The sequence below is a fragment of the Mesoplodon mirus genome (assembly GCF_964341445.2).
Source record: "Mesoplodon mirus genome assembly, chromosome: 13".
Classification (NCBI taxonomy): Eukaryota; Metazoa; Chordata; class Mammalia; order Artiodactyla; family Ziphiidae; genus Mesoplodon; species Mesoplodon mirus.
Genome location: NC_138989.1, coordinates 73,874,197 through 73,896,100, shown reverse-complemented (window position 1 = coordinate 73,896,100; position 21,904 = coordinate 73,874,197). Strand labels below are relative to the sequence as shown.

At 46.6% G+C, this 21,904-nt stretch overlaps 1 protein-coding gene across 1 annotated transcript in view; it reads left to right on the top strand.

The window, feature by feature from the left end:
* Positions 1 to 1,690: 1,690 nt before the first annotated feature.
* ALPK2 (alpha kinase 2) overlaps positions 1,691 to 21,904 on the top strand; it is a 116,824-nt gene continuing 96,610 nt past the window's right edge. Inside the window, 4 exon segments of the mRNA XM_082641138.1 lie at positions 1,691 to 1,749; positions 3,640 to 3,694; positions 3,698 to 3,767; positions 8,203 to 8,320. Of these exon segments, the coding sequence (XP_082497264.1) occupies positions 3,644 to 3,694; positions 3,698 to 3,767; positions 8,203 to 8,320 (239 nt within the window). The 5' untranslated portion in view covers positions 1,691 to 1,749; positions 3,640 to 3,643.

The following is a 21,904-nucleotide window of genomic DNA, read 5'->3' as shown; positions in this document are numbered from 1 at the left end:
GAGATGATGTTTATGAAGTGCCCAGCCAGGGGGCTGACACATAGAAGGCATCCAAAACATGTTAATTGTCTCTCCACACCTGGTCTGCCTCCCTCCTCCCCAGATGTCCAGAACCCATCTTTGTGAAGGGTGCTTTTCGCTAACCTGGGACTGGGTACTTAGTGACAGTGGGTGTGGCATCCAAATCTGGAGTAACTGACAACGGCAAATTCAGGAACCCAATTGCCCTTGGATTAGGCTGAGTCATCAGGACTAATCCCTCCTGTCCCCAGTGAGAAAGCACGGACAGCTAGCTTTCCTGCAAGCCCCAGAAGAGCTGCTTACCCATTATCTGCATATGGGCTGAGAGCTCTTCCCTGACCCCTTCGGTTGACAACAGCTTTCCTGCTGACAGCAGCCATGCCACTGGCTATCTGTGTGAGGGCAGATTAGCCAAAACAAAACTTGGCATCAGTCGAGGGCTTGAAATGTTCCAAGAATTCTCCTATTACCTCTTACCTGTTCTCCACCAATGTGAGAGGGAGATGCTTTTGTAACTTTGCTGATATTAAACCCAAAGCTCTTGTTAGCAGCTTACACTTACATAGTACTTGCTAGCTATTCAGAAGAGCTAGTACATACTCAATTTTCCTAACAACCAAATGAAGTAGATACTGCTCTTCTCTTCATTTTACAGTTGAAACTGAGGAAGAGAGAAGTTAAGCTAGAATGTGGCAGAGCTAAGATTTGAACCCAGGAGCCCAGGCCCTTCATCATCACCTCCTTCTCCTGTTCTCCTAAGGAGTAGATACTCCATCGTGGAGTATCTATTGAAATGTAATATGTGAATATTCTTATCCAGCAATTCCATGTCTTGGTATTTAGTCTAGAGAACCACTTATGTGCCCAAGGAGGCATGTACCAGGAAGTTTTTTGAAACACATTTGTAAGTCTGAAAAACTCCAGCCAAGCTACACGTCATCAACACAAGAACAGACAGATTACGCATGGTATTGCCATTTTATGCAATACTGATATCCTCAAGCGTTTAAAAAAAAGAATGCAGCCCTTTATGGATTGGACTGACATTGTAAGACGCCGAACCTTGATAAGTAAGATAAGCCAACTGAATGGCAAGTAAGTACAATTTAATGATGTATGTACAACAACAGAAAAAAAAATATATATATATATATTTAGAGGACTATATGTAAATGGATAGAAAAATGCCTGAAAGGACGGCAAACCCTTCCTCTTGAGAAAGTACTGAGATGGAGGAACAGTGCTTGTGGGAGACCATCTTTTTTGTGTATTTTAAAGAATACAAATGTGTGTATTTAGGCTCTGTCTAATTAAAGGTAAACAAAAATTTTTAAAAAGAAAGCAACTTGCTCTGGACTACACAGCTAAAAAAACAAAAACAAAAACATGCAAATCTTGCGTTCATTCCAGTTGATATGTTATCACTCCAGGGTTGTCCATGAACCCCACCTTGGCCCCCTCTGCTAATTTCAGTATTTCGTTAGTTATCCATCTGTAGCAGAGAATGATAAATCTGTCTTCAAGGGTTCTCGCCTTCGGAGAAGCGAGGAAACATGAACCACAGCCTGACTTAACTGTCCTTTCCTTTATAGTCAGTGCCCCGTGGCCAGGATATGTGGTGACTGAACCAACTATGTGAGTCAAATAGCGTGTCTGTCAGTGTTGTAACCTGTGGGACTTTGCCATCAGGGAGCCGTCAGCTGGGAGGAGTCACGGATGGCACACAAGGTCTTCGACGTCACCCCAACCCTTGACGGTTTCATTTTTTCCTTTCTTCTCTCTCCATCCATAGCAGTGGCCCCTGGGAATGGGAATAGTCAAGTCTTGTAAATCACTATTACAGGTGAATATTATACCAGGAGAAATTTTTAGACATTAATTGGTCTATCACTTTAAAAAAAAATCATTGTGGTAACCCACAGCAGAAAAGGAAATTGATGAAATGAGTGAAATCTTTCCTTAAAGCCTACTGATGACGATCTTGAAAACCAATTATGTAACAGATTCTTCCTAGACTATTTACATACATTAGAGGATTAAGTGCTTTACAGGCAATAGCTCATTTAATCTTCACAACCACCTCTGAAGAATATACAACTATTATGCCTTCATTTTACAGATGAGGAAATTGAGGCACAAAATAGTTGTGACACGCTTATTGAGTTAGGAAAGGGTGGAGCCAGAATCTGAACCCAGGGTGTCTGGCTCTAGAACTCTTAGCCACCTGTGTTATGTTGCTTCTCAAAAATGTTAAATGGGCTTCCCTGGTGGTCCAGTGGTTAGGACTCCACTGCAGGGGGCCCAGGTTCAATCTCTTGTCTGGGATCTAAGATCCCACAAGCTGCACGGCATCAAAAGTGACAAATGGAAATGTTAGAACTAAAACTTCTTACTCGTAGTCTGCTGCTTTTCTTGGATGACCCTAACTATATGCCACGTCCAAATCGGTATACTAGTTGGAGATACAAACCATGTAGGTCGCACAGTTCTCATCTTTGGGAAATTTACCACATCAGAAATAAATACACAAAATATATTTACGTGGAAGATGATCCTAAATCTAAGACTCTGTCTCTAAATTTCCACTGTTTGGATAGAGCGAAATGTTATTTCCAAGCCTGGGGCTCCACAAAGGACAGGCATGATGCTAGCTGTATACCCAGAGGACAGAGTGGAGAGTGTCCTCTGGGTTCAGACAGACTGGGGTTCTTAGGGCTTCTGTGAGCTGCGCGCTGCACAGCTCCAGGGCTGCCTCACACGCTGAAGATGTCAGCCCTTGTGGCTATGAGGGGGCCCCAGGGGATTGACCACTGGAGCTAGGTGATCTTGAACACACTGCCAAACCTTTCTGAGTCTCAGGTTTCTCATCTGTAAGATGTAGGTGGTATTAATAACCGTTTAGGTCACTTAAAGGAGATTAAGTGAAATAACATACCTGGTGACTAACCAAGCGTTTAATGCCGACTTGTACTGATGAATCCGCGCTTACTCAAAAATGCCAGCCCACTCGCTGCCCTCCCCGGGGCACCTGCCTGCTTCTCGGAAGGAGCAGTAGTTTCCCAGTTTCACCTGGAGAAATACCTCCCACCTGGAAATTCCTTTGTATTGAATCAACTCCTCTTTTGGGAGGCAAATATGCACACACTTTTGGAGTCCAACAGGAAAAAAACTTTGAAAGAGGTGGCACTGGCTCATGCAGTTTTCCCTCTCTGTCTGGGCTGTGGCCGCCCTGCCATCCACTAGGACTTGAGATTAAAACCATGGCTGCCCTCCCTGGGGCATTGGCAACATCTGCAGACAATTTTGATTGTGACCACTTGGGGAAGGCGTGCTATCCCTTCTAGTGGGTTGAAGCCAGAGATGCTGCTAAACATCCTACAATGCCCAGGACCGCCCCCCATAACAACATTTCTGGCCGGAATGTCAGCAGTGGTGGGTGAGAAAGCCTGCCCGAGGACTCCGAACCCACCCGCCAGACTGAGTGCAACACCCAGCCAAGGGACCATGCTCCTTCTCTCCTTAAGGACCACTCATGGGGTGGTGGTGTTTCTCAAATTCCTGAGAAAAGTCAGAGACGTCCCAGAACAAATGGTGATGTTGGGGACTTTTATTTTTCAGGTTCATGTGGCATGAAAAGACGACAGACTCAGGAGGGCCCCAGAGGCGCACACTTTGATTTTTATCTACTTTGCTTTCCCAGAAAGTTCCTGAGAAGACAGACTCTGTGCTTCGTTGCATAATATCGGGTAAGCATCTCTAGCTCATCACCCTCTGAAATCTACCTGTAGACCAGATTTTTTGGTTCACAAGGGCATTGTTAAAGCATCCCCTGGGAAAATAACCTGGGAAATTAGTTCTGAGCAACTGATTGAGCAACTCAATCCTCTATGATTTTTTTTCTAGAAGATTTCTTTGAATACCTTTCTGGACACGTTTTAGTGATCTCCTTTACTACCCGTTGTGATTCTTGGTTAGGCAACTCCCACACTGGTTCTTTTTCCGTATAATTCACTCTTTTTTGTTTTGTTGTTTTGTTTTTGTTTTTTGCACACACATAGATTTATTAATCACACCTTTTGTGCAAAGTATTTAATCCTTAATAAGAATATAAATATATGTAAAAGGTATGCTTTGTTCTCTAACTTTTTTTTTTAAACATCTTTATTGGAGTATAATTGCTTTACAATGGTGTGTTAGTTTCTGCTGTATAACAAAATGATCAGCTATATGTATACATATATGCCCATATCCCCTCCCTCTCGCGTCTCCCTCCCACCCTCCCTATCCCACCCCTCTACGTGGTCACAAAGCACCGAGCTGATCTCCCTGTGCTATGCGGCTGCTTCCCACTAGCTATCTATTTTACATTTGGTAGTGTATATATGTCCATGCCACTCTCTCACTTCGTCCCAGCTTCCCCTTCCCCCTCCCTGTGTCCTCAAGTCCATTCTCTACATCTGCGTCTTTATTCCTGTCCTGACCCTGGGTTCTTCAGAACTATTTTTTTTTTTTTTTAGAATCCACTCTTAATTTCCTGTGGTGCATGGGAATGGCATGAATAACTTCACTTTAGACCATTTACTGAACTCTCCTTTATCACCTTTTACTGATATCCCCAGGCTGCCTAAATTCATCTCCCCACTGCTTGCCTTCTTCAGCTATGCTGGTCAGCAGTGAAAACGTTAAAACCAAGACAGACATGCCCAGTGGAGGGGAAGCAGAGGGCTGGAATTCCCCCTGACTGGAGAATAAATAACCCAGAACTCCAGAACTGGTGCCCACCGTGGGAAAAGGGATTTATTATGAAAAGAAAATAGAAGTAAAATAATTGGGTAGGGAAGTGGTATCTTGTACCTTGTGAGTTGTTTTCTTTTCTTTCTTGGATTATGTCTACCCTTGAAAACATGGAGGGCACTGATGGACTTTCCTGAGGGATGACAGAAAACTTTTTGCCCCCGATCCCTTTTTCTAAGTCCAGAGAGGAGAAGAGCCAGCCTCTGAAATGGCTGCACTTCCTTAGCCGAAGTCAAAATAAAATCTCACCTTTCAATGTGGATGTTTGGGTGTAGGACTGTGCACCCAGACTCCCCAGGCCGAGAGCACAGCCCCACCTCTTTCTCGGTGTTTGTCCATAGGCGTCCAGATAGAGGAATGGGCTCAAGTCCACTACTGAGCTTTCAGAGTAGCCCCCTGTCTTCCTAGGAAGCCCCGGTGTTTGGGTGGACCCTAACGTTGGCTACCGGCCCCCTCACACATTAACCAGATACTTGTGAAATGTTCTGAAGGTGACTCTCAATATGCAACCTGCAGGTAGGCTTAAAAAACAAGAGTAGGGACTTCCCTGGTGGCGCAGTGGTTAAGAATCTGCCTGCCAATGCAGGGGACAAGGGTTTGAGCCCTGGTCCAGGAAGATCCCACATGCCGCGGAGTAACTAAGTCCGTGCGCCACAACTACTGAGCCTGATAACCACAACTACTGAGCCCACGTGCCACAACCACTGAAGCCTGTGCACACCTAGAGCCCGTACTGCGCAACAAGAGAAGCCACCGCAATGAGAAGCCTGCGCGCCACAACGAAGAGTAGCCCCTGCTCATCGCAACTAGAGAAAGCCCATGTGCAGCAACGAAGACCCAATGCAGCCTAAATAAATAAATAAATAAAATTGACTCTTTAAAAAAAAAAACAAGGGTAGGATTTTGGGGTGAGATTTCCAGCAAGTAGAGGGAGAAAAGAGAACCACCCACAAGGTACAAGATACCACTTCCCTGTGCAAGTCTCATTTGGGGCTGATTACTCAGCTCTATACCACACGAAGGGAAAAAACCAGTCAGCCAGTAAGAAACCAGGGGACTCAATCAGCCCTGCTCTGGCTGAAATGAAACATTGGAGCCCAAGAGATCAGAATGAGTTCCCCAGGCTCAGCTCATGCCTACTTGATATAACGGCTTCAATAAAAGTCAGGAACACACACAAAAGGAGCAATTAAATGCTTCCTAAGAAGGAATCTGATAAAACTGATGGGAATGGGAACACAAGTCTGATAAGAACAGGCAGAAATGAAATATGATCAGCAGCTTCCTTGATAGTTTTTCAGGGAAGCTCATTTTTGGTGGTTTAGTCATTTGTTTGAAAGAGACTCAGGTAAGCGGCTGCTGGAGATGTGTCCCTGCACGCAGGTCTGTCTGCTCCTGGCACCAGGGACCAACTCTGCAGGCGCTTACCTGGAGGAGGAGGAAAGAGGTAGCGCAGCTGGGAGACCCCAAAATTAGAAGAGACATAGAGAGGAAGAGAGAGGGTCCCTGAGCCCCCCCTCAGGTCCTGTCCACGGTACAGGTCTCACTGACTTTTTTTTTTTTTTTTTTTGCGGTACGCGGGCCTCCCACTATTGAGGCCTCTCCCATTGCGGAGCACAGGCTTCGGACGTGCAGGCTCAGCGGCCATGGCTCACGGGTCCAGCCGCTCCACGGCATGTGGGATCCTCCCGGACCGGGGCACGAACCCGTGTCCCCTGCATCAGCAGGCGGACTCCCAACCACTGCGCCACCAGGGAAGCCCCTCCCTGACCTTCTTGTTACTCCCGCCCCTGACATTTTTAGCTCTCCCCCGTCTAAGCCTTAGGAGAACGTGGAGTTTTTCTCTTAATAATCTCTGGGGTTGCTCGCCAAAAATTGTGTGATAAGACAGAACACAAGAATGTTCCTGGGATGGATTCAGAATGGTGTATTGCTCCCAAATACTGGGCTTTCCTCCGGTATGGATGGTACATTTTATACATTTTCAATGACATGGAAGCTAGTGAGAAAGCTCGTTGGCACACACTGGAAACCTTCCTGCCCTGTCTGTCACAAGGGGAAAAAAGATCCCAAGGGGTGAATGGAATTCCTGGGGGGTTTACCAGATTAGCCCTTTAGCATTACATCCGGTTAATGATCACCAGGGGAGGATGAACCCCTTCTGGGGGAGAAAGCGTAGGTCACTTTTGTGATGATGTCACTCACATGTGCACAGTACCTGCCTGGGAAACCTACATTCCAAACTCCTTTATCCTTAGGAAGACATGGTTTTAGCTAATCTACTTTGTTCTTTCCTCTTTTGTACCATAACATGCACTCAACTCTGAGCACTGTTAAAGTATAATTTTCAAAAAGGTAAAGTCACTCCCATGCAAATACAGAGTGAATTTCAAAGATTTTATTCAATTCTTTGAATAAAGAAGGAACCAGAAAATATTAAGGCCTGGTCAAAGAACATTTGAGGAATTGAGTATTTATAGGCAACTTAATAAAGGAATGTTAGGATAAGATTGCTGCATTAGGTAAAGCACTGGTTAATGTCCTATAGGGCAATAAACCATAATTTGTGGGGTTATCTTGTCTGCTAGACAGAGATTATTTGCATCTCCATTTAATGCAAATCTACAAGCTTATATGTAACTTCACTAAATCTGGGAATTTTAATCAATAGTAATCACTGATGAAACAAAGTACATTCCCCTACATAACTCTTAGATGGACCTTTGCCCCCATGTGACACTGAAACAAGATACCATCCACATTTTTGGCTTCTTTTTAAGTTTTAGATAGTTTTTCTTAATAGCGTCTTAAGATTAGGAGCAGCATTTTTCATTTTGTCTGCCCCACTCTCGCCCCAGCACTGCATCATCTTAGGCATGTAACATGCCCAATAGTGTTTATTGAAGGATGCATTTAAAAAAATTAATTTATTTGTTTTTGACTGTGTTGGGTCTTTGTTGCTGCATGCGGGCTTTCTCTAGTTGCGGCGAGCAGGGGCTACTCTTCGTTGCAGTGTGCGGACTTATTGTGGTGGCTTCTCTTGCTGCAGAGCACAGGCTCAGTAGCTGTGGCTCACAGGCTCTAGAGCGCAGGCTCAGTAGTTGTGGCGCACGGGCTTAGTTGCTCTGCGGCATGTGGGATCTTCCCGCACCAGGGCTCGAACCCGTGTACCCTGCATTGGAGGCGGATTCTTAACCACTGTGCCACCGGGGAAGTCCAAAGGATGCATTTTTATCAATGAGAGGAAGCTTTTCTAGTTCCCCAAGTGACATATACAGCATGTTTATCCCTATTGTTTATCACCCATTCTTATTCATAGCTTTATGATTTTTTTTCTAAAGATGCCTCACATAATAAGAATATTCTTACTTATTTCTTTATCGTCAGGTCAGCGCAAGCCAGAGGTAACTTCGTATAAGAATGGTCAAACCATAGATGAGTGTGGCATTGTCTCCAGTTGTGAATTCTTTGAGAATCAATATATTCATCTATTACATCTCTATTGGTAAGTGGATGTGCCTCTGTGGACTGTTCACTAAGATACCCGTGTTCTGTCACGTGCTGGTTACTATGAGGTACGGCCAAAAGATTGGCTCCTGTTTGGTTTTTGAGTTCTGTTGGATGCAATTAGCAGTCATCAACCAAGGCATCCAGCAATGCCTCTGCTGAGCTCTACCTGGTAACTCATCACACTCCTCTAATTTGCTGTCATGGATGGAATTACAACTTTATCTAGAATTTTGCTCAAGGTGGCCCAGCCATTTTCATTCATTAAATGGGCTCTTCATTTAATCTTATTCTCTCTGGAAAGTTAAGAAGCTTCATGGGATTTCAGCATCTGCCGCCCAACATTTCTTGTGTGAGAATGGAAGGAAGGAGAAGTGATGGACCCTGACCCCATAGCAAGTTGGTGGTGGAGTTAAGGCTAGAAACTGTACCTCCTGGCTTGGTTTGAAGAAGTAGCGTGGTCCAGTATAGTGGTTTCTCATTCTTTTTCGTTCCCCCGAGAACTATGTGTTTGGATGGAATCAGGAAGCTCCGTGTGTGAAGTAGAGAAAATGAAAACTCCTCTGGTTGAAGCTGGGTGGGGAGTCTGTGCTCTTGGTCCCCAGTGCTACTGAATTGATCTTCATGTCACTTATGGTGGCTCTGAGGAGACTGAGGTCTGCAGAGCATGGTATGAAAATGACTGGTAGGCATGGATATGTGTGCATAGCCTTGGAGCTGAAAATAACAAAGTGAAGACTTGGGTTTGCATTTTAGTTCTGCCATTTTCTGGCTGTGTGACCTTGGCCAGTTACTTAACCTCTCTGAAACTCAATCTCTTCATCCCTAAAATGGTGGCTGAGAGAATTAAGTGATTTAGTGCTTGTAAAAGGCTTGTTATAGAGTAGTTGCTCAATAAAAGCTTTCTTATCTCCTCATCTATGCTTTTGTTTCAAAGTAAGTTCAGAGGTCATTTTACTGTGGTTGAAATGCCTGACTCAACTGGCTTATGGCATATCAACCTGATAATTCCAGACATCCGTTTATTCATTCATTATTTACTTTTTAAATTATATTCATCAAGCAGCTACTATACGGCAGGCATGTTGCTTAATGCCAGGGTCGAAGTGAACAATATGAACGTTGGCTACACCCTCATAAAACCTCAAGTCCATCAAGGAAGACACGTGGTAAACAAATCATGCCCTCATGCTCCAATAGACTGGGAAGCAGCCCAGCTGCCACAGCTGCCCCTCAGCCATGGATTGGACTTCCTGCCTCTTCATTCCAATTTTGCCAAGGCCTTCCCCACTCTCCTCTTTACCTCATTCAGCTTAGAATCTACCTGTACAGCTCACAGGCCGTTCTAGTTACCCATGGATCTGTCCAGCCTCAAACATCCTCTTCTCCTTTGCACAGTCCCCGCTTTGGGTGCTGATTTGCTTCTCAGGATTGATGATTGTTCAGTAGACTGTGGGCCTCCTAAAGGCAGGAACCCTCTCTGTTTCACATTAATACATTATCTATCTATCTATCTATCTCCATCCATCCATCCATCCATCTCAAATATATATTTGTTGTTGTAGTTGTGGTTGTTAGTTTGCTTAGATCAGCATTGGCAAGTTTTTCTATAAAGGGCCAGATGGTAAATATTTTAGGCTTTGAAGGCCAGATGGTCTCTGTCACAACTCCTCAGCTTTGCCAGCATGGTGCAAAAGCAGCCACACACACACACACACACACACAAGCATGGTTGTGTTCCAATAAAACTTTATTTATAGAAGCAGTTGGGGGCCAGATTTGGCTTGTGGACCATAGTTTGCAACCCCTGGTCTAGATGACAAGATCCTTGAGAATCTACACAGAGTACTTGGTATATTTTCTACTCTTGCCTTTGTCCCTCTGAGCATGCAATACATATTTCTTGATTGATTAATTTGGGTCTTACACTAAGCTAAAATAGTATACTCACTTTTTAGCTGGAAGAGAAGCTTAATGTGTATTCTTTTTTTTTTTTGCCGTACGCGGGCCTCTCACTGCTGTGGCCTATCCCGTTGCGGAGCACAGGCTCCGGAAGCGCAGGCCCAGCGGCCATGGCTCACGGGCCCAGCCGCTCCGCGGCATGTGGGATCTTCCCAGACCGGGGCACGAACCCGCGTCCCCTGCATCAGCAGGCGGACTCCCAACCACTGCGCCACCAGGGAAGCCCTTAATGTGTATTCTTTTACTGATGGGATACCATTTAGGAATTGAGACTTGCTATTGTTATTTGTTTTTTATACAGGACCAGGAATATAGGCAAACCCAACATTTGTAGGGTGTTAAGGAAGTCGAGGAGTAGCCATGGTGAAGCCCCAGGGTCAGGTGGGCAGATTACATGGGAGAGACCAACACAGGGAAGAGAAATTTAGCAAGGGAGCTAGTGCTGTGAAAGGGGCAGGGGGGTCCTCATTCTCTGCTCTGAAGTCCAGCAGGGCAGTGGTTTATCGTAAAAATGAAAGGTTAAATGTGACAGAATGCACCCTTTCCAAGTTCCTGGCCTGCCCTTTTGAAAAGTAGACCCCTACTGGGAAAAAATATTCAGTCCTAAGGCAAGGAAAATGGTAGGGCAATATAACAAAAGATGTGGCTGCATTTTTTTCTGCTTAGTAGTAAATGTGTTGGATACTAATCATCTTTAAAAGTTCTGGCTTTCCACACTAGTAGTTCTGAGCTGTAGCTGCCCACGAGCAGGGCAATAAAACCCACCAATGCTTGTCCTTCACCCTTGACAAAGCCAGTCCCCAGCCCAGGTGATTCCAATGTGTTGTCCAAGATGCAAAATACTTTACATCCGAAAACATTCATCTGCAAAGGAGTTTGACTTCTACCCGTTTATTAAGTGCTGGATAAGAAAATGGGTGGGATATTGTGCAAATGCCTTTCAAAGATTGAAAGTGAGTGTTAGTTACAATATTAGTCTTGAATTTTCCTGCCATTATCGATGCACCATAAATCACCTGATGAGCTCATAGTTTCCCAGAGAAAAGTACTTCACCTACCTGGGTTTAGTCTTTCAGTCATTCAATCTGAGTTCTTAGATATTTGAAAGCTCCTGTTTCTGTGTTTCCCAGCTTTTTCTGGTTTAATAAACCTGATCTGCAGCTCTGCTTTGAGGCCAAGAGCTCTGCTTCCATATTTATCCACATTCTTCATCTTCCCTCTTTCCTCAACCAGGTAGCACCTCTCCCCCCGTCCTTCCTGCGTTCTCCTCCTCATACCACCCTAATCTCGTATCGGGCAAATGAGACTCCTTGGAGAGATTGATCAGTGCTGTTGTGACCTTTCCATTACCATAGGTCAAGTGTGCTTGGCAGACAAAAGCCATGGAAAGCCAAGAAAGCATTCCAAGAGAGAGAATCATCAATGATAACAGTATGGTTTGCACTGTAGCGTGACATTTTTTTTTTTTTTCCCTAAAGACATAGGGGTTGGGAGGAGGGGAAGAAAATGCAAATATCGATAGATGTTTTCTACCTCATAGTGAAAGCAAGTCACGAGGACGTGTATACAAATGGGGAACTGTGGTCTCTTATGAACACAATTTAAAGACACAGGCAGCAAAGCAACAGATAAAAATCGGTCCAGGAACCCACACCTAGAGAGAGAGACTCCTCTCCGCAGCAAGGAGGCCTCTTTGGATGGTCACGGTCACGTCCAGCAGTGCTGAGAGTGAGCCCTGATGACAAGTGAGGCAGAAAGGAGGGAGGCGGGGGGGTGGCCATGGCAGGAGCGCCCACAGGGTTAGAGGGACGGGGAAGCAGCCCCTTTTGCTCTCTCATCAGCTCAGCCCTGGAACTGGCTGGGCTGGAGGCGGACCCTGCAGAAGGCCTGGTGGGGACAGTGGCCGGGAGAACTGCACAGTCATCACAAGCCAGTCTGCTCATATGAGTATGGGTTGCACAGGGCGCCCCAAATTCGTGTTCACCTGGAACCTCAGAAAGTGACCTTGTTTGGAAATAGGGTCTTTGCAGATGTAGTTATTTAAATGAAGATGAGATCATACTTAGATTAATATGGGTCCTGACTGGTATCCTTATAAAGAGAGAAAACGGAAAACTGGTATCCTTATAAAGACGCAGACGGAGTGGGGAAACGGCCATGTGAAGACAGGCAGAGACTGGAGCGATGTAGCTGTGAGGTGAGGAAAGCCCAGGATTGCCAGCGGCCCCCCGAGGCTGGGAAGGGGCAAAAGGAGAGACTTCCAGAGAGCCTTCAGAGGGAGCGTGGTCCTGCTGAGACCTTGAGTTTGGACTTGTGGCCTCCAGAGCTGTGAAGGAACAACTTTTTGTTTTATGCTATTCTCTTTGCGGTAGCTTGTTATGCTGGCTCTAGGAAACTAATACGTGATGTGTCTGAGCATTCTAAAAAAATGCTGCTATTTACCTACCTTGGCATAGGGCTGACCAGCTTTACCTGATAACATAGAGCTGGTTCCCAAGAAGATACCAGCTGAGTTCATCCAGGCAACCTGGGAGGCATCTGTGGTCAAAGGGCAAAGAACGTTTTTCCAACTCTACCATAACTGGGTATTGATTACTCAAGATTTTGAAGGAAAAAAATCAATATGAAGATTTCCTGGGTCACTTATGTTTTTGCCCCCAAGGAACACCTGACCATGTCTGGAGACTTTTTTTTTTTTTTTTTTTTTTTGCGGTATGCGGGCTTCTCACTGTTGTGGCCTCTCCCGTTGAGGAGCACAGGCTCCAGACGCGCAGGCCCAGCAGCCATGGCTCACGGGCCCAGCCGCTCTGCGGCATGTGGGATCCTCCCGGACCGGGGCACGAACCTGTGTCCCCTGCATAGGCAGGCGGACTCTCAACCACTGCACCACCAGGGAAGCCCATGGAGACATTTTTGATGGTCACAGCTGGGAAGGGGTGCTACTGGCATCCAGGGGGTAGAGGCCAAGGATGCTGCTGAATGTTTGACATTGCCCAGGGCAACACCCCACAGCAAAGAACCATCCATTCTATAATGCCAGCAGTGCTGAGGTTGAGAAACGGTGTAATAAACCACCACAAAACAAAACAGAGTGCCCTGAAACAGCAGCAGCTGATTATTTCTCACGAATCTGTGGGCTGGCAGTGGTTCTTCTCCTGGAGTTGCCTGGCTCACTCACGCTCACTCAAGGACTTGAGTCAGTCTGGGGATTGGCTGGTCTGGAAGGTCCAAGAAGGTTTCACCAACAGGTCTGGCAGTTGATGCTGGCTGTTGGCTGGGCTGCCTCAGTTCTCCTCCACGTAGACTCTTACCCTCAAGTTGGCTGGAACTGGCTTCCTATGTGTCGGTCTCAGGGGAGCAATCCAGGAGGAGGCTGCAAGCCCTCTTGAGCTCCTTCACAACACCATCCTATGGGCCGAAGCAAGTCACAGGGCCAGACCAGATTCAAGAGGCAGGAAGAGAGATGCCACCTCTTAAAGAGTGGACTAGGAATGTCACATTGCAACAGGGTGTACATAACTGGATGAGAGGAATTAGTGGCCGCATTTTGTAATCTACTGTAACCATAAGAGTTTAAAATAAGCTTTGCTGCTTGTGAGCTGTGTGGCATTGAGTAAGTCAGTTAACTTCTCTGAGCTTCAGTTTCTTCATCCGTAAAATGAGTGTTTGTGATGATGTATTGAGATGATTCACGCAAAATGATCAGTGAAGTGTGCAGGTCGGTGCAACAAATATTAGTTGTTACTAATTATCACTTCCTGAAAGTCTTGTGTTCCCAGAATTACTCTGAAAGAATGACTCTGTCTTAGCATATAATACCAGGTGTGTTTAGAGCCAGAATAATTTTATATGAATAGTTTTGAAAATGTTAGAATCAATGGAGAATTTTGAAAGACAAGAAGGAAATGGATATTTAACAGGAGAGCTGTAACCCAGACACAGGGTTGAAGATGTTTTTGTCATACGTGTTTATACTCCAAACCTGTTTGGATGGTTTTTAGAAGGTGGAATCTGTGACTTTAGTGAAGTCTCGGCCTTCTCAGTTATTCCTCACATCTGGATGGACAGACAGACGCCAGGAGTCTTGGGACGCTGTTATATTCCTGAAGCCACTCTGGTTTGTAGCTGGCAGAAGCTTGTTCATAAGTGCTTGTTGTCTGAGCCAAAGACTTTGGCCTCTGGAGGGACCCTCAGCCTCCTTCTGTACCCAGGGAAACAGATTCTTTCCCAAACATCTAAAAAACATGCGTTGCTGGTTATAAATGAGGCTGGGCAAATGAGTAGTGGTGAATCCGTTAAGAATATCTCCATTCCTGGAAGAAACACCTCAAGGCACGCATCCTGCTAAAGGTAGAAGTGTTACCATCTACTTCACTTACAAAGGACAGGAGATTATATCCACCCTTGAAAGCAAGGATTTGAAGCCAGGTTGTCTGGATTTAGATCCCAGATCTACCTCTTACAAGCTGTATCATCTTGGGCAAGTTACTTAACCTCTCTGGGCCTCCACTTCCTCACTTGCAAAATGGGGATAAAGATAGTACCTCCTCTATAGGGTTGGCACAGGGATTAAATCAACACATGCAAAGAATTTAGAATACTCTATAAATAATAGTTACTTTGTGCCATCTGAACGTGTTCCCCACACTGAACTATAATTTTGGAACTGATTAAAAACAAGACAATTTAGAGGTAAGAAAGGTAGCTTAATAAAAAGGAATGAAATAGTGCCATTTGCAGAGATGTGGTAAGTCAGAAAGAGAAAAACAAATATTGTATAACATCACTTATATGTGGAATCTAGAAAAATGGTACAGGTGAACTTATTCACAATGCAGAAATAGAGACACAGAGGTAGAGAACAAACGTATGGATACCAAGGGGGAAAGAGGGTGGGATGAACTGGGAGATTGGGATTGACATATATACACTATTGACACTATGTATAAAATAGATAACTAATGAGAACCTACTGTATAGCTCAGGGAACCCTACTCAGTGCTCTGTGACAACCTAAATGGGAAGGAAATCTTAAAAAGAGGGGATATATGTATACGTATAGCTGATTCACTTTGCTGTACAGCAGAAACTAACACAACATTGTAAAGCAACTATAGTCTAATAAAAATTAACTTAAAAAAAAAGAAAGGTGGCTTAGTTTGGCAGTGTCTTTCCTCTCTGCTATTTGCCTCTTGGAGGATAAGATATAATTAACACGTTTGATCAAGGACTCACTGGGTAGAAATAAAGATGACTGAATCTTGCTATTGCTATGTCTTGGCTAAGAGGGAAAAGGCATTTCATGCAAGGTCAGAAAGCATTTTGTGAACTTCGTGTTCCCGTGAGCTTAAGTAGGTGTCACAAGTCTTAAGGGGGAGTGGTAGAGCTTTCTGGCACCAGGAAGGCCTCTGTGTTCCCAGCACGGAGCTGGGACAGGCTCCTGCGGCATTCTTCCTGAATGAATTCAGCCGATATGCTTTGTGGCCATTCCTCAGACCACTGCCTGGAACATTTCTGGAGTGAGTCCCAAGGGTCTGACGAGAAACACCCATTTGGTCCCCAGGATGATAGGTCCGTGCTGATAATCTGCTGCCCATTGTCACATTCCGGTTTTCACTTTGGTAGGTAAGTGTCTCGGTGGAGTGGATGGTGATGGGGACCACACCATGGGACACTCGGCTTTTCCTGGGTGCTCGCTCATCCTTTCCTGGGGACCAGACTGGGGCAGTTGCTCCCACCATGGTGCTGACGCTCAGGGCAGATCTATGCTAGTCTGGGGGCAGGTGACAGGTCAGTCCCAGAGCCCCTTCCCAGATGGTGGGACAGCCAGAGAAAGATGCACTGGTCACTGGAAATTGGACACACGCTGAACGGCTCTGGAAAGGCCATTCCGTCGACACCTTCTGAGAACTTAGAGAGGACCAATAACATGAGGGAAGTTCTTGGGCCAACTGGGGTTCAGTCTCACTTTGTAATCACAGAATCATGGGCTGACATTTCTGAGGACTGAAAAGATAGAGAGAGAAAGCGGGGGTCGGTGGGGGGAGAGAGGACAAGCTCTCTGGTGTCTCTTCTCATAAAGGCACTAATCTTGTCACGAGAGCCCCACCTAATCACCTCCCAAAGGCCCCGTTTCCAAATACCATCATATTGGGAGTTAGGGCTTCAACATATAAATTTTAGGGGGACACAGTTCAGTCTACAGGATTGCCCCAGATATGGAAGGTGTCCCAGCCATGTGCAGGGACAGGCTTGGACCAGGCCAGTGGGGGTATAGGGGGGACCACTGGTTAAGGATCAGAGATTTGGGCTTCCCTGGTGGCGCAGTGGTTAAGAATCCGCCTGCCAATGCAGGGGACAAGGGTTTGAGCCCTGGTCCCGGAAGATCCCACATGCAATGGAGCAACTAAGCTTGTGCGCCACAACTACTGAGCCCACGTGCCACAACTACTGAAGCTCATGTGCCTAGAGCACATGCTCTGCAACAAGAGAAACCGCTCCAATAAGAAAACCGTGCACCGCAACAAAGATTAGCCCCCGCACACCGCAACTAGAGAAAGACCGCGCAGCTACAGAGACCCAGCACAGCCAAAAATAAATAAATAAAATAAATAAATTTATTAAAAAAAAAAAAGAATCAGAGATTTGCAGCACTCTGCGAGGCCATGTGTGGATACTTACAAGGGCTGGCTCCAGAGTCATACCTCCCAGGTTCAAGTGTCAGCCTCTTAATTGGGCATGTAGCTTATCTTCTATCTGCCTCAGTTTCTATATCTGTAAAGTGGGAATAATAACAGTATCTACCTTGCAAGGCTGGGGGAAGATGACCTGAGATAATACACATAAGGTTTTTAGAACAGTGCCTGTCACTTAGCGAATGCCAGGTAAATGTTCACTCTTTTTTTTTTTTTTTTTTTTTTTTTGCTGTACGCGGGCCTCTCACTGCTGTGGCCTCTCCCGTTGCGGAGCACAGGCTCCGGACACACAGGCTCCGCGGCCATGGCTCGCTTTTTTTTTTTTTTTTTTTTTTTTTTTTGCTGTACGCGGGCCTCTCACTGCTGTGGCCTCTCCCGTTGCGGAGCACAGGCTCCGGACACACAGGCTCCGCGGCCATGGCTCGCGGGCCCAGCTGCTCCGCGGCATGTGGGATCTTCCGGGATCGGGGCACGAACCCGTGTCCCCTGCATCGGCAGGCGGACTCTCAACCACTGCGCCACCAGGGAAGCCCAATGTTCACTCTTTTTACCCTGAGGTCTTTTGTGATTTGTCTGACACAGTTAGTCACTCTCAGTCATAAGAGTTTGAAGGTGGAGTCAGGCTGCCTGCCCATTTCAGAGAAGATGAGGTCAAGCAGATCTTGGAATTCTTGAATGAGAATCTTAGCGCAGATTCCAGAGCAGGTATAGTGTGACTGCTGCTTATATAGGTGTTAAGAAGCCAGGCTCTGTCCAAAGACATGGACTCTACCCAGGTAGGCAGGACAGATGCAAGACTGTATGTGAAGCTTGGGGCAATGATTCGGTCCAGATCTTGAAGTATTAACTCAATTCTGAGCCATTACTGAGCTCCAGTGTTACTCAGGCCCACAGGGCCTTTTCCCTTGCTTTTCCTTCTACCTGGAATGTTCTCTCCCCAGATAACCCCATGGCCAGTTCTCTTACTGCCTTCAGGTTTCTGCTCAAAATCACCTGATCACTGAGACCTTCTCTGACCAGCCATCTGGTCAGAAAAAATAGCACTCATGGACTTCCCTGGTGGCGCACTGGTTAAGAATCTGCCTGCCAATGCAGGGGACACGGGTTTGAGCCCTGGTCCGGGAAGATCCCACATGCTGCAGAGCAACTAAGCCTGAGCGCCGCAACTATTATTAAGCCTGCGCTCTAGAGCCCATGAGCCACAACTACTGAGCCCATGCACCACAAGTACTGAAGCCTGCGCACCTAGAGCTCGTGCTCTGCAACAAGATAAGCCACTGCAGTGAGAAGCCCGTGCACTGCAATGAAGAGTAGCCCCCCGCTCGCCACAACTAGAGAAAGCCCACATGCCGTGACGAAGACCCAGTGCAGCCAAAAATAAATAAATTAAATAAATAAATTTTAAAAAAACCAAAATAGCACTCACTGTCTGCCCCCAGCATACCCTGCCTTCCTTATCTTGCTTTACTTTTCATGTAGCATGTGACATAATGTATGTATGTATGTGTATACACACACACATTTAACAGCTTTGCGTAGGTATGATGGATATACAGTGAACTCTACGCATTTAAAGTGTTCAATTTGGTGAGCTTTGACACATGCACACACACACGGAACCGTCACCACCATCAAGAGAAAGGACGTATCTATCCCGTCAAAAGATCTCTTGATGCCCCTTTGCACCCCCACTTTCCTGCCCTCTCTGTCCACCCATCCTCACACGACAACTGATCTGCTTTTGGTCACTGGAGACAAGTTTGTCTTTTCTAGAGTTTTTATATATATGAGATTGTGGAGCATGTACTCTTTTGTAGCTGGCTTCTTTCACTCCACATAATTATTTCGAGAATAATCTGTGTCATTTGGTGTGCAGTGGTTCATTTCTTTTATGGCTGAGCAGTGTTTCTCAGTTTCATGGTTTGGATCTAGCAGACTTGTTATTCCGTTGATGAACACTTGGATTATTTCCTGGCATGCTATATATTTATTTGTATTTTTCTTTGTCGTGAGTTTCCCCCAACTGGAAGGTAAGTTCCATGGGAGCAGAAACTTGTGTGATCTGTTCCCTGCTGGACCTCCAGTGGCCAGCGCCCTCTCAACAGGAATTTGATAAAGAGTTGTGGGTTGAATTATGCAATGCATATAGTGCTTTTGTTATCTTCTTTACTGAGTCCTGATCTGAGGGAAGAGGAAAGAGCTGATGGGGCTCAGGACATGCTACCCCCAAATATGGTACCTTGGCATATGGAAGATCTTAAGTTGAGGGAATTTAAAAATTTTTTTTTTTTTTGGCAGTACGCAGGCCTCTCACTGTTGTGGCCTCTCCCGTTGCAGAGCACAGGCTCCGGACGTGCAGGCTCAGCGGCCATGGCTCACGGGCCCAGCCGCTCCGTGGCATGTGGGATCTTCCCGGACCGGGGTACGAACCCGTGTCCCCTGCATCGGCAGGCGGACTCTCAACCACTGCGCCACCAGGGAAGCCCGAGGGAATTTTTTTAAATGGAAGAAGCAGGAGGATCACTCTGACCTTCCCCCCTCGCCTTTCTTCCCTGAAACAGGTCCTAAAACTCCCCTGTGAAAGGTGTGTCCCCTGTACCAGGAGGAGGGAAGGCCCCGAGATGGGGAAACTGGGGCCAAGAACTCTGTACAAACAAACCTTGTTAAACTCCCCCTTCTCTTCCTGTTACCTCTTCAACATTTACCACCCACGGCCCAAACCCTTCATCTTGTCAATTCTTCACAAATTTATTGTTTCTGTGTCTAAAAGGTAGAAAAGCTTCCTACTCTGGTCACTTCTTTGGGTCTTCATTCTCTTGCGAAGGCTCCATGTACATGTACAAATTCAATGGACTTTGTATGCGTTTCTCCTGTTCATCTGTGTTTGCCAGTTTAATTTCTCCTCCCCCATAGAGCCATTCTCTGGACAGCCACCTGAACCCTGGGGGAAGGACCTGAATTGTGGTGGCTTCTTGGTGGTCAGCCTGCTGGCACTGTAGCGGCTGTGCTGCTGAAGGGGTTGTGAAGGTAGGGAATAATGTTAAAAGGTCTCCTGCAGGAGCTGTAGGCCAAGGCCACCATGTCAGTGGCTCCTTGTCACCCATTAAGCTGCAGGGAGCCTGAGTTTCTGGTCGCTCTGTGGCTGCCCCCTTTCTGGCCATGTCATTCCCCACTCCCTGGGCCGCTGCCCCAGCGGGCTGGGAATGCTTCCTCTTGCCAACCCTGCCTAGCCTTCCCCCAGCATGGGCCTGCTCCCCCCGGCCCCGTGCCAGCGCCCTGCTCTCCTGTCTGCTGCCAGCACTGGGCCTGCTCACCCAGTGGGCCCCAGGAGACGGGAGCGAGGCTGAGGCGCAATGAGGTGGCCCGGTGAAGATGACTAAGAGGGACACAGCTGGCACCAAGGCTCCTACGACAGAGCAGCAGGCAAAGAGAAGCAATTAGATTGTGATGGGTTTCTTCCCTGACCACAGTCTCCAAGGCTGCTTTTGAGAGAGAAGTTCTTGGGTCTGGTTTTGCACGTTCCCCCCTGCCTGGGTCGAGCAATTAGATTTTTAAAAAAGCAAAACCAACCTGAACAGCCACTGAGTTCCATGGTGGGGGGCAGCTGCTGGGCATTTACTGGGAACTCATAACCACCAGTCAAGTGGCAGATGGTATTTTTCTGGGAATTTAATAAAGGAACATTCACTCTTAATAGATAATGGCAGAGTCATGGAGCTGGAAGCGACTCCAAGACCTTGTCCCTCAGAGTTGATTTCCCCTGGAAGCTTGTTAGAATGCCAGAGTTCCAGCCCTCACCCCTACTGGCAAATCAGATTCGGCATTTTAACGAGATCCCAGGCGATCTGTGTGCACAGTAACGCATGAGAGGCCCTGCTCTATGGATTACCCCGCTCCTGGCAGTATGTTACTCCTGGGGAACGCTTGAAAAATACTGATACTCAGGTGCTACTCCCAAGAAATGCTGATTTAATTGGTTAAATGCAATTGATCTAGTCCAGTTCCTTTACTTTATATATCACCCAAGACCCGAGCGATCAGGGGACCCATCCAAGTTTCTAACAACTGGTTAGGAGCAAAACTAGGATTACCCAAGAATCATGTCCCCGAAGGGCCCCGGGGTCTCGTCCTGTCACTCACGCATCTCATTCTACCAGGGCTGTCCTCCAAAACAAAATCTGCTAACACACGTGCTGGAGAATAACTCAAAAAGGAGTGATCGTGAGAACTTCCTTAAAAAACAAAAATTCAGGGGGGCTTCCCTGGTGGCGCAGTGGTTGAGAGTCTGCCTGCCGATGCAGGGGACACGGGTTCGTGCCCCGGTCCGGGAGGATCCCACATGCCACGGAGCGGCTGGGCCCATGAGCCATGGCCGCTGAGCCTGCGCGTCCGGAGCCTGTGCTCCACAACAGGAGAGGCCACAACAGTGAGAAGCCCAAGTACCACCAAAAAAAAAAAAAAAAAAAAAAAAAAAAAATTCATGGAGGGCCTACAATATACCAGGTACTGTTCAAGACCCTGGGTTGTTTTTTTTTTTGCGGTACGCAGGCCTCTCACTGTTGTGGCCTCTCCCGCTGCGGAGCACAGGCTCCGGACGCGCAGGCTCAGCGGCCATGGCTCACGGGCCCAGCCGCTCCGTGGCATGTGGGATCCTCCCGGACCGGGGCACGAGCCCGTGTCCCCTGCATCGGCAGGCGGACTCCGAACCACTGCGCCACCAGGGAAGCCCCCCTGAATTTTTGTTTTTTAAGGAAGTTCTCATGATCACTCCTTTTTGAGTTATTCTCCAGCACGTGTGTTAGCAGATTTTGTTTTGGAGGACGGCCCTGGTAGAATGAGATGCGTGAGTGACAGGACGAGACCCCGGGGCCCTTCGGGGACATGATTCTTGGGTAATCCTAGTTTTGCTCCTAACCAGTTGTTAG